At 59.2% G+C, this 12,760-nt stretch overlaps 1 protein-coding gene across 7 annotated transcripts in view; it reads left to right on the top strand.

Moving 5' to 3' along the window:
* Positions 1–272: 272 nt before the first annotated feature.
* FLCN (folliculin) overlaps positions 273–12,760 on the top strand; it is a 57,315-nt gene continuing 44,827 nt past the window's right edge. Inside the window, exons 1-7 of one of the 7 annotated variants that reach the window (XM_082680142.1) lie at positions 273–333; positions 4,597–4,869; positions 6,089–6,235; positions 7,188–7,409; positions 8,247–8,407; positions 9,993–10,084; positions 11,570–11,745. In XM_082680142.1, coding sequence (XP_082536268.1) covers positions 4,621–4,869; positions 6,089–6,235; positions 7,188–7,409; positions 8,247–8,407; positions 9,993–10,084; positions 11,570–11,745 — 1,047 coding nt within the window. In that variant the 5' untranslated portion in view covers positions 273–333; positions 4,597–4,620. The other 6 variants (XM_082680144.1, XM_082680145.1, XM_082680143.1 and 3 more) reach the window with 6 other exon arrangements.

Raw genomic sequence — 12,760 nt, 5'->3', positions numbered from 1 at the left:
CAACGGAAATTTAATGAAAACTAACGGTGAAACCAAAAGGAATTACAGCGTCATTTATAACGTCGCGACGTTCTCTTTCTTTCTTCCTTCGGTGTGGACTGGGAGTCCTAGGATAGATATATTTTTCCTCAAATCTCTTTAAAAACCTTTTTTAATTAAAGCATCCTTCCCCCCCTTCTGGAATGGTTTCCTCCGCCGCCCCCGCCCGCGCGGGCGGAACCACTCCGGGCTTCTCGGTGGGGGCACGGGCTGGGGCGGCGGAGGGGGTCGGGCAGCTGTTGCAGCGTTCCGCCGGATTTTGGAGCTGCCGGGCTCGTGCTGTCTTCCCGGGCTGTGAGTCTGGTGGGGCTCCGCGCGCCTCGCGGGGTGGGGGCGTCGGACGGCCCGCTCCCCCTCCTCGGCCCGGGCGGTGGTACCTCCCGGCCGAGTCACGCGCCCCGAGGCGGGCGCGGCGGATCTGTGAGGGTACACGGTGAAGAGAGCCACTTCGCGGACCCGGAGGGAGGCCGAGAGAGTGGGGAGGGCGGGGAGGGCCGGAGACCCAGGAGGGGGGCGCGGCGCGGCGCGACGCGACGCGACCTAGAGCTTGGAGCCAGGGCGGCTCCCCGGCCTGTCCGGTCAGTCGGGCCGCGCGGTCCAGGGCGAGGGGGGCCGAGCCCGCCGGCCGGGGAAGCCGGGCTGAGGGGCGGGGTGGCAGGGTTCGGCGACCCTGGAGCTGAGGGGCGACCAGTATGGCGGGTACGGTCGGGCGCGGCCTGGTTGCGGAAGGGGTGGGTCGCGGCGGCCGGAGGTACTGGGTCCCCAGCGCGGGGATACTTGGCAGCCCTGCGGGGGCCCTCGGAGTGGCCGGGGGACCCGGGTCTCCGAGAGGACATGCTGAGGCGCCAGGTTACCAGTGGTTGAGTGACAGTGGCGCGACGCCGCGGTACCTTCGGGTGTCACACGTCTGTCCCCCGTGCACGAGGCCGGGCCGCGGTCGGGGAGCTGCAGCGTGTGTGATGCGGCTCGAGAGCTGCCGGGCTCAGCGCATCCTTAACCTTCCGTGGTCCTCGGGCGGACCGCAGTGGGGTAGAGGGACCCGGGCCAGGGTGCACCGCGGGAGGGGGTCGTGCCCACGTCACTGTCGGCGATGGGAGGGGGCGTGGACAGGACCTTGCCTTTCAGGGTGTAATGTTGAGCCTGTCAGGCGGGGGAGGGTTTTTGCCTCTTGGTTTCTGGAAGGCTGGTTGGAAAGGAAGGACTGTTGGGCATCCGGTAGAGAGAGATTGGAATCCGAGAGTGAGTGGAGACCCGGCCTCATGCTGCCCGAGTTCGGGTGCCGCGGGCCGTAGTTCCCTCCCAGGCCTGTGGGGCACAGCTTTAGGCTAGTGCCGAGAGAGGTATTTGGACCTGTCGGAGGTCACCTGGCTGCTCGGGGCTGGAGAAAGACGTTTTTCCGCGTGCGCAGGTCTGGAGAGCTAAGTTTTATCTAGGCTGTGGCACCCCTGATTCCAGTAGTCAGAACTCTTGTCAGACAGGAGTGCTTCCCATTTAAAGGAAAGTAAGAGTAGCCTGTCCCACGGGAAGTAGCTTAGCAACATCACCTCTGCTCTCTCCTTCCCATGTAAGGGTGGGCCTGTGGTCGGAAGGGTTAAATGGGCATGACGTGGGTGCTGCCCCCTTATAACCAAGAGCAGGAAGGATGAGGACTTTATATTTTTAAATATCTTATATTTTATGTAGACATTTAAATATAAATATAAGTACCTGTATGACAAGGGCTCCTTTATGAAGCATGGCTGTAGACTTTGACCACAACATCGGCTTTCCGTCGCTTGCTGCTTACGAGGCAAGTGGCCTGCTGAGCCACTCAGAACCACATCCTCTGTGTGATGTTCTCACTTGAGATTGGCTGTAAGCTGCTTGCATTTTTTTTTTTTTTCCCGATGCCCACTGCTCTTAGAATTGGCTCTCATTTTTTTCCTTACCTAGAAAGCGTCAGGTCTTAGAGCAGAGGTATTGACCGCCGTTGCAGTGTCTGACTTGTTTGGAAATGGCCTTGCTGGCTGTCACCTGGGCGGGGTAGTGGCTGTGTGGTCCTGCTGGGTGTAGAGGTTCGTGTTGACATCATCCACGAGCATTCCCCTTTCTGTGGCAACAACTGTCCTCTCTCCAGGCAGCTCCTAAATTCACTTGTCAACCCCCCGTCAGTTTGGTGCCCACTGTGTGTCGGGAGCTGAGAGAGGTGGCTGGGTGTGATCACTGCCGAGGGCCCTCTCTGAGCAGGGGGCGTGCAGGGAGAGGCCGCGCGCGCGCACGAGGAGCGAGCCGCTGGAGGGCTGGGGGCGGAGTTCAGGGCCTTCCTCACCGGCCCTGCCCTCCTGGCCCTCTGCTGTTAGAATCTCCATGGAGCTCAAGGTCTTCCAGCTAAATGTCCTCCTGTCTTAAACTGTCTCCCTCCGGGAGCCCTCCGTGCCCTGGCTCACCATGGCCTCCAGCTGCCCCTCTTGTCCCCTGTCTGACCCCCAGATGTCTCCTTTGGGTTGGCCTCTGCCGCTCCTACTAGCCTGTGCGGGCAGGTTGGGCGGCCCATGTCAGCTGAGTGGTTGACCGCAGACATCGGGTGGTGGCAGAGCGAGCAGGCGGGTAGCGAAGTGGCTCCGAGTGCGGCCGCCAGCGGGAGGCCTCTCGAGGGCCCGTGGAGGGACCCGCCGGGCCCGGTGAGCGAGGGTGCCGCTCCCCGGGACCCGCTCCGCGGACTCCCCGCCCCCGCTGTGCGTGTTCACACTGTCTGCTGCCTTGCCTCTGTCGTCTGGGTTCAGCGTCCCAAGCAGGTGCCTCTGGCTGGCCAGGCCACGCTCAGGCCTGCGCCTGCTGACCAGGGGGTGAGCACAGAGCATGTCTGACCTTTGATTCTGTAATGGGGGCTGGCGTTCTCCAGTGGATCCTGCCGGTGTCCACTACACAGTCAGACGTCAGTAACTGAAATTGTCCTTCACTGCTTTGAGCACGGCTGTCCAAGAGAACTTTCTGTGGTGATAGAAATGTCCCTCCCACGGTCTGTGCTGTCCTTTTAAAATGGTGGCCGCGAGCCACATGTGGCTGGCGAGACAGGAGGGGGGCTCTTCACTGTCGTTAATTTGGATCTGAGCTGCCACACGTGGCTCTTGGATGCTGTGGTCTGGAGAAGACTTGTTCCCACTTTAGCCTGGCTCCCAGGCCCTGCTGTGTCACACGTGTCACGTCGGCTGGGTGGTCACTGTCCCGCCTCTGTTTCTGCACTACCTGCTGGAGCCCAGTGGACAGACGCCCCACCTTTAAGGTTTCCCCGCAGAGGGCAGTGCGCCTGCGTTCCCGCTACGCCCTCCCCGCCCTCTGCTGCCCTCCTCCGGGGCGATTTTGCTCACGTGGTCTCCGGCGTGATACTGGACTTCACCTCACTGCCTGTCCTCCTTTGTCATCTTGACCAGCTCTTCCTCCCTCCCACGTCTGAGCTCTGGGGCCTAGGTCCCCCAGCCCTGGCTGCCCCACTCCCATCTCCCGTGGCCTGTCATCATCATCTCCACTGGAGGCTTAGTAGGCGCTGCTCTCGGCTGTCTTCTCCCATCCCCCACGTCCCCCGCTTCCTTCTTTGTGCTCTACAGTCCGCCCGTGAGCAGCGTCTGCATATCTCTTTGGGACACACTCACGCTCTGACGGTCCTCAGCGCTTTCCCCCACCCACCCTGGCCCAGGCCAGCTCGCTTCCCTGTGTCCGCCCTGGCTCCTGCACAGTGGCCAGAACGACCTTTTAAAATAACATTCTAATTTATTGTGTTTCTCATCAGAACCCACCAAAGGTTCTCTGATCTTTGAAGAAAAGTTCAGGGTCTTACCATGGCCTAGAAGGGTCCCTAAAATCCACCTCTTGCTTGTCTTCTGCCCTCACCCCCCGGCTCTGCAGACATTCAGGCCCCGTCACGGCCTCTCCTCAGCCCCCGTGGTGCCCTCTGTTCCTTCTGCTGTCACCTGGGAGTCCTTTTGTCTGAAACTACATCCCCCTTCCTCCAGTGTTTCTCTGTCCTGGACCCCTGTCCGTGTCTCCCTAATGCGGTCACCGCACTAGAGGAAGCGGTGTGCCGTGTGTCCCTGCCCTCCTGGAAGGTAAGCTCCGTGAGGCAGCATCACATCACCTGAAACATCGCCCGGCACACGGGAGCCGCTCCACTGCTGTCCATGGAACAGATGCCCCCAGGGCGGCGTGTGTGTGTGCGTGTGTGTGTGTGTGTGTGTGTGTCCGTGTCCAGGGCGGCGTGTGTGTGTGTGTGTGTGTGTGTCCGTCCCCACCTGCCCACCTCGTGGCCCTGCCGGCACAGTCCTGACTGAAGGGTTTCTGTGTGATCCCGCATTAAGTTTTCCCTCCTCTTTGTCCTAACTCCTTGTGGACAGGGACGGTGTCTGCTTTGTGTCCCCTGCCGCCGATGCAGTGCTGGCCCAGAGTGGGTGCTGGGCAGTGCTGCCTGGCTGGGTGACCTGCCTCTGCTGGACAGAAACCCGTTGAGGACAGCAGAGGTCGCTGGGCTCCGGAGCCGGCAGGTTCTGGGGCCAGCTCATGGCATTTCCCTCCTCTCCCCAGCAGGCCTGGCACAGTCTCCAGGGCGCCATGAATGCCATCGTCGCGCTCTGTCACTTCTGCGAGCTCCACGGCCCCCGCACGCTCTTCTGCACAGAGGTCCTGCACGCCCCGCTTCCGCAAGGGGCGGGGAGCGGGGACGGCCCCGGCCGGGGCGAGCACGCTGAGGAAGAGGAGGGTGGCATCCAGATGAGCAGCCGCCTCCGCGCCCACAGCCCGGCAGAAGGGGCCAGCGCGGAGTCCAGCAGCCCGGGGCCCAAGAAGTCGGACATGTGCGAGGCCAGTGTCTCCTGGGGCGTCGGGGGCGTTTCTTCTCCGCGGAGGCCGCACGCCGTGGGCCATGTGGTGTGCGCTTGCTGCTTTCCTTCCCTCCAGTCCTTTCCCTGCGTCCCAGCTTTAGCTTGTTCAGACCACCCTGGGCCAGCCGACGCTGGCCACCACCGTGGGGCCTGCCCTTCCGGCCTCGCCTCGCTCACTCGTGTCCGTGCGCTGCCTTCTCGGCTCCCGTCCGTCAGTCTGGCGTCCACCTCGTGGGCACCTTGCCCGCTTCGTGAGCTCTGGGGGATGAAGGTTAGGTCCCCGCACCAGGCTGCTGCTTCACGTGGAGCCCTGGGTCGGGACTGGAAATCAGGGTGGCGTTGGACCTGTCACTACAGGGTGGACAACAACCCAGCCGTGTTAGCCTCGTTCCGCTGAGAAGCAGTCGCTGAGCTCGAGCACTGATTCACTGTGAGGGATCGAGGGTGGGGAGCAGAGGTGGGGAGGGCCCTCCGCTGGGAACGCCGCTGCCTGTGATGGAGAGGCAGGCAGGAAGGAGGCCTGCGCGGTGGGGGCCTTGGGGGCGGGTCCTTGAGCTGGAACGGCCTTGGGAGGCGTCCTGCATCGCCCAGGGAGGGGCTGGCTCCGGGGCCTCTGTGCGCAGTCCCAGGTTGGGGGCTGCCGCCGGGGCTCACAGCATTGGCGCCAACGTGACGGTGGCTTCAGAGGGGCAGCAGCCAGGGCCGCCGGTCGGGCCCCTTCCCCATGGCAGGGGGTCTGAGCATGTGTTCTCAGGCGGCCACGCCAGTGCCAGAGTGTGGCAGCCTCCCTTGGCACGAGGTCCCTGCCAAGTGGTCGCGCCCGGATCGAGGACGGAGGCTCCGGGCCTCAGTTTTGCCACCTGTGAGGTGGGGATTCTCCCGGTCACTGTCTCACAGGTTTGCTCCTTGGATTAGGTGAGGTGATGGGTACAGAGCTCTTCGGGATCTCTGCTGCATAAGTGCCAGTAGATGAGGTCCAGTGACCTCTGTGTTCAGTAGATTCGATGCCCTCTGACGACCTTTGTGATGTGTGCATCCTGACTTTCCTACTCGGGACACACGGAAATCCTCAGTCAAGTATAACTCTAGGAGCCGGTTGTTCTTATGTGAAAACAGATTGAATTTTCTGCTTGAGATTTGCATAAGAGTCAGCAAGCATGTTGCTGGCTAACTGGTTTTCTTCCCTTTCTCGTGGGCAGGGCTGCCGGTCACTTGCTGCAGGGCATCCTGGGTACATCAGCCATGACAAGGAGACCTCGATCAAGTACGTCAGTCACCAGCACCCCAACCACCCCCAGCTCTTCAGCATCGTCCGCCAGGCCTGTGTGCGGAGCCTGAGCTGTGAGGTGAGCACCCGTGACCCGGGGCCTCTGCGAGAGTCGCTCACGTGCGCGCCAGCACGCCCTGAGCAAGCTCGGTGTCGGTTACGGGAAGGAAGGCAGACGGCAGCCCGGAGACGGCCGGGCAGGTCCTGGAGTGAGTCACGTTGCACCCTGGTTCGTTGCTAACTTACCATTTTAAGCACTGGGCTTTCATTATTCGTTCTTCGTGGACGTGTTGCTAAGGTGTGAAGTGTTTGTAGGTGTGTGGCTCCCATCAGATGTCACCTTCGTGTCGTCTCTGTCACATCAGAGCCTCAGTGCTCATCACGTGCTCTCTTAGCCGACCGAGGCGTGAGTCTGCGTTTCTAAGATGCGTGGCTGCCGTTGTCGAGTTGTCTTAGCCTCTGCGTCTTTGTCACAGAGTTCACAGTCTAGTCGCTCACACTTCCTGTCACCGCCCCACTTGATCGTCCTCACTCACTGCTGCCATGTGCCCGCCTGGCTGTGTCCCTGCCGGTGGGCAACTGACCGTGTCTGGTGGGGTTGTGTGTAAGAGTGGGTGTGGTGTGAGGGAGACCCACGTTCTCTCCTACACATAACGTATGCAGATTTTTTATTACGTGGACTCTGCAGTGGCTGTTTTGACTTGCCAGTTCTCTGGTATGTTCCAGATGAGTGATGTTGGCAAATCTGAGCCTGGGGTAGATGTAGTACTTGTATACGAGTTATTTATGACTCAATGTAAGAAAAATTAACGAACCTACTGGTCCTTGGGTTTCATGGTAATGAACGTTCTCTTTAGGAAGTTCGGTCACGGGAGAGATGAGCAGAGTTTTCCTTTCTCATCCTTGCCCTTTCCACTCTCCCTGTAACTGATGCTGATTAATTAGCGCAGAAGGAAGAGTGAGCGCAACAAGGGTTTGAGTGCTGCAGCGCGCAGAGGGCGGTGTCCTGCAGCGCTGTCCTTGTGTCCCAGGTGTGCCCCGGCCGCGAGGGCCCCATCTTTTTTGGGGACGAGCAGCACGGCTTTGTGTTCAGCCACACATTCTTCATCAAGGACAGCCTGGCCCGGGGCTTCCAGCGCTGGTACAGCATCATCGCCATCATGATGGACCGCATCTACCTCATCAACTCCTGGCCCTTCCTGCTGGGCAAGATCCGTGGGATCATCGACGAGCTCCAGGGCAAGGCGCTCAAGGTGGCCCCGAGGCAGGGCAGTGGGCGGGGGGAGGGAGGGCTGTGTGCGAGGGGCCAGGAGCAGGGCAGCGTTCCTGCCTGGGGGTCCCCTGGCCGCCGCGGAGTCGGAGTTGCGGCGATAGGCCCGGGGCCAGCCAGTCCTACTGGCTTCAGTGTCTCTCTCGAGTCTGTCGTTGTCTTGCTTCTCGCTTGGCTCTGCCTTTACTGTAGTCAGAGGCCTGGTTTGATCCCCGCTGTCTCTGCTTCCTCTGACCATCATTTCAGCAGCCTGTCCACTAGTGGTGTGACAGACCTGCACCTACCATGCATCTCCAGCCACGGCCCTGCATCTCCAGGGCCGCCCAGGATAGGCCAGTGGTGCTCTGGGAACAAACAGTGCTTAAGCCCCAGCAGCGTGTTTATGTCCATCACAGGCAAGCAGGGGTCTGCGCGCTGTGGTCAGGCTGGAGTGGTGTTGCTGCCCAGTTGCCTGCTGGGGTGCACAGGTGGGGCTGGAGGCCGGGCTCCTCTCCCCCATCGCAGGAAGTGGTCACGTGTCCCACCCACACAGGGTCTGAGCAGCAGAAGCCCCCCGTGCCTGGAAACGGGGGTGCCTGGAAAGCGCAGATGCCCCCTGAGCCCCGTCACGTGCCAAAGAGTCGGTGTCGGGGAGGCCGCAGGAGAGACTCCTAACTGAGCCTCTTGTCAGGTGGCTTCTGATCCAGCGGGGGGACAAAGCTGTTCTCTTTGGGATGAGACCCGGGGCCCTTCTTTGCTCTTGGCCCAGAGAGCAGACTGGGGCCTGGGCTGCTGGCTGCTTTTGTCGTTAAGGGTCTTTCCCCTTCCCCTTGTGTGTCAGGTGTTTGAGGCGGAGCAGTTTGGGTGCCCACAGCGTGCCCAGAGGATGAACACTGCTTTCACACCGTTCCTGCACCAAAGGAACGGCAACGCTGCCCGCTCGCTGACGTCCTTGACGAACGATGACAGCTTGTGGGCGTGCCTGCACACCTCCTTCGCCTGGTAACCAGACTCGGTCTTCTCGTGGCCGCTGGGGCATTGGCCGGACTGTGCCCAGCTTGGGGGGGACAGTTGCTGACAGGTCTGTGCTGTGACGCGTGAGTCCTGAACTGGGTTCAGTCCTTCTCGCCTCTGAGTGCGTGGAAGTCGCGTTAAGGTGGAGCTCCCTTCCCAGCCATAATTTTAAGGTGAAGTTCCTAGACCAAGACCAGCGGTCTCCCTTATTGTGAGCAGCAGTGAGTGCTTGTCTCGCACAGCACTTGTGAGTCAGGACTCAGACAGGGGCTGAGCTGGGCCGTTCTGGCCCTGGTCCTTAGGCGGAGCTGCTGTCGTGTGAAGGCTGGGCTCCTTCGGGGCTGGCAGGTCTGTCTGGCCGTGGGCGGGAGGCCTCTGCTCGCCACGGTCGTGCGGGTGATCCGGGGAGAGCGAGGTGGGCTCTGCTGGCTCTCACGACCCAGCCTCAGCAGCACACGGGCCCTGCCTGCACCTGATTGTTAGAAGTAGCTCAGCCTAGGCGGGAGGGGAGGACCGGGCCCCGCTGTTGGAAGGGAGGAGTACCGACAGATTTCTGGACATACTTAGAAACCACCACAGTCTGTCCTCCGGCCACAGGTTGTTTCTCTTCCTCCCACTGCAGGATATGTTCCTTCCAAAGACTCCCCAGATTCTCATTCCTGTGCAGCATCACCTAAATCAGGTCCTGGTGTGGGTGACGTTCCTCACATATAATCCTTGAGTGCAGCTTCTGAGAACCTGCAAACTAAAGAGAAAAATATTTGTCTCCCCCACCTGGCAGACAGTTCCTCTTATCTTTTAGAAATTATTATTATTTTGCATTACACGGGCCTCTCACTGTTGTGGCCTCTCCCGTTGCGGAGCACAGGCTCCGGACGCGCGGGCCCAGTGGCCATGGCTCACGGGCCCAGCCGCTCTGCGGCATGCGGGATCCTCCCAGACCATGGCACGAACCCGTGTCCCCTGCATTGGCAGGCGGAGTCTCAACCACTGCGCCACCAGGGAAGCCCCTAGGAATTATTTTAATTTGGGAAAATTTCAGACAGACCCAAAGTATAATACTACAAGGAACTTCAGTCCCTCCTACTTCAGCAGTTAGCGACCTTTCACTGATTTTTCATCTGTCCTTCACTTTTTTTTTTCTGGAATGTTTTTTAAAGCAAATCTTAGTTGTACCACTTCAACCAGAAACCCATTATCACATGCAACAGAATGGACTCATTGCTTAGCATCATCCAGTCCAGTCCATGTTCACGTTTCCTGCTTTGCCTCCGAGTTGACTCTGGCATTGGGACCAGCGCACCACCACACAGGCGCGGATCGTGCCAGGCCTCTTAGTCTAGAGCAGCGCCTCGTGCGCCTCTGCCCCAGCCTCCCTGCCTTTTGTTAGAGACCTGGGCTGTGCGTCCTGTAGGAACCCCTGTGGCTGATCGAATCCTCGTGGTGGTTCTCAACTCGTTCTTTTATGCCCATGTTTTCTGTTAACCAGTCGTTAGCTCAGGAGGGTTGATTGGCTTCAGGTCTAGTTTTCCTTTTGGCGAGAACACTGCATAGGTGGCACTGTGTTTCCCAGGCTCCTGAAGGCGTGCGGCAGCCGGCTGACCGAGAAGCTCCTGGAAGGCGCGCCCACTGAGGACACCTTGGTCCAGATGGAGCAGCTGGCGGGTGAGCTGGGAGGTGCCTGTGCTGGGAGCCTCTGCCGGCGGTGGCCTGGGGTCGGCCCGTGCTTAGCTCCCCTCTCCTCCATCCCAGCAGAGAGAGCTGGTGGAGGGGGCCCCAGGAGCCGTGTCTACAAAAGCTCGCCCTTTGCTCTTCATGGTTTTATTGTGATTTCCTGCCTCATCTTCCCTGACAGTCACGTGTAAGAGTCTGTCTGGGCAGGTTGGGAAGGACCATCCCCGGGGCTGTCGCTCTGGAGAGGTGGGTTGAGTGAGGCTTTTGTGTCCCTGTCGTACAAGAAGCACTTACTCGGCCTGTCTGGATGGGGACCTGCTCTCTGCTCTTCAACAGTAAAATGGTGTCCTTTAGTTGGACCCGAGGTTTTCATCAGGGCGGTGGTTCCCAAGCCTCCTGGTAACTGGGCGGCCCTCCCCAGGTTTGCAATCAGGTCTCCACATCTGGGTGTTCTACGTAACTGCCCAGGGTTGTCTGGGAGTCTGCTTTTCTTTTGGAGATGGTTGGATTTTCAGTGACATAGGTCCAGGATCTCAAATGTGGGGCGGGGTGAACGAGACTCATGATGCGTCTTGTGTGTCCTCTGTTACAACGTGCTTCTTTTTGCAAACGATTGACCTGAACAAGCTGGAGCTGTTTGGAACTTGTTCCTGTCGTCCGGTGACCTGCACCTGAGCAGGCTTCCCTGCGAAGGGGAGGGTGGGCGGGTTCATCAAGGGCAGGGCTCGCTCGGAGAAGACAGAAGCGCGGTCCACTTACGCGCCCTCACAGTACGGTCGGCCCGGAACCATTTATCGGAGCGATGACACGTTTCTAGGTTAGTGACGGTGGCAAGGGCAGTCTGCTGGTGAGATTTATTTGCATGGAGAGCCGAGTGCGTCGGGGGAGAGGAGTGCAGGCGTGCGGTGCTCACTGTCTCGTCTTGGGTCGTATTTTGGTCACAGGGTGAGCATAGGGGTTCAGAGCACACGCTGCAGCCTGTACAGACCTGCCTTCAGCTCCGGGCTCCAAGATGTGTGTGTCCTGTGCGCACAGCAAGGCCCCTTCACTCGAGCTGTGCAGTGAGGATGCTGCATTCCTGGGGTTGTCGTGACGATGAATTGAGATAGCAGATATTCCTTTCTGTAAGACGGGGAGAGCAGTACTGACCCAGGGCAGGCGAGAGGATTAAAGGACAGAATGTGTGGACATCTTTAGGGGAGCGCCCACACACTGTTAGCGTCCTTAGCGCTGACTTGACTTTTCCAACCGGCAGTGGACAGAACATAGCAGACTGAACACTCCTGGCCCACCCCAGGACTCCAGTGGCAGCAGGTAGTGTAGACAGCTGGTCCGAACCAGAAATCAGTAGCCTTCTGGCCGGTTTAACCACGAGATGCCTTGGGCTGAAGTGATCGTGTGCAAAGACTTGCATCCAGAGAGCGAAGGAATCTAGGGACGCACATTTCGTAACCGAATTTGTTGTCTGTCTTGCAGACTTGGAAGAGGAATCGGAAAGCTGGGGCAGCTCTGAGGCTGGAGAGGAGGAGAAAGAGGGGGCTGAGGGGCGGGAGCCGACCAAGTGCCCAGCGGATTCGTCCTTGCTCTCAGACTGTGGAAACTGGCAGCCCCGAAAGCTCTCTGTCTTTAAATCCCTTCGGCACATGAGGCAGGTAGGCGGTAGAGAGGTAGAGCCCGGATCTGAAACTCAGGACAAGAGCCCCGTCCTCTCCTTCCGGCTCATCTCCATCCAGCACGCCTTTTCCTTTGGGTCTGTTGTGTTCAGGGGTGACCAGGAACCTTCTTGGTGGGTGGCTGAAGATGACAGGGGGCATCTGGGGTGTCTTAGCCCCAGGCTCAGTGAGGATGCAGGGGGTTTCTCTAAAGAAAGGCCCAACGGTTGGCTTCTCATGGTTCTCTAATCTTGTCATTCTGGAACCTTCTAAAGGAATTGAACAGCATTGTTGGTTTGCACACAGCGTAGATGCTTTGCAAATTGAAAACGGTGGCCTTTCTTACAAAGAACTGGAAACAACCTGAACTTGCGACCCTAGGAGTTGCATCCGCGGGAGCCTGCACCGCGGGGGGGCGGGGCGGGGGCGGGGCTGCTCGCCGCCCGGGAGGGCAGCGGGAGTGACCGCTAGATCACGAAGCAGGCTGGCCTTTCGTAGACCCTCTCTCTGTTTACTTTTACATTGAGCATGAATTCTATCAGAAAACAGTTATTTTTACTTTGGAAAATGAAGTAAAGCCTGGTTTACCAGCAGGTGTTCTGTGGGGCTTTGGGGTGAAAACCATTCATTTAAATCGTCCTTGATTTGGCCGCAGTCCTTGTTGATTACAGTGGGTTACAGCTAATGTGGATTACAGCTGGAGGGGATCTTGAATTCCACCGGAGGTGGGAGTCCTTGGGGGCTGGTAGGGTTTGGTAAAAGGCAGTGTCACAGCCTCCTCTTTTTTTCTGGCCATTTTCACAAGCCCTAAGACAACAGGCTGAGCTCTTCTAAAATGTCAGTGCCGCGGAGTTAATTGGAATTGATTAAAGCAGGATGAAAACAGGACAGATGAGGAAGTCACAAGCCCTAGATTGAGAGACTCACAGCCCAGAGGACATGGTTAGAGCCGGGGCTCCGGACGGGGGTCCACTCAGCGGGCGGCCCTGGGCTGCCGGCATCTGGACCGAGCTCT

The sequence above is a fragment of the Grampus griseus genome (genome assembly GCF_964374135.1).
Source record: "Grampus griseus genome assembly, chromosome: 20".
Taxonomy (NCBI): Eukaryota; Metazoa; Chordata; class Mammalia; order Artiodactyla; family Delphinidae; genus Grampus; species Grampus griseus.
Note: the sequence above shows the minus strand (reverse complement) of the source record. Positions and strands in the feature narration are given on the sequence as shown.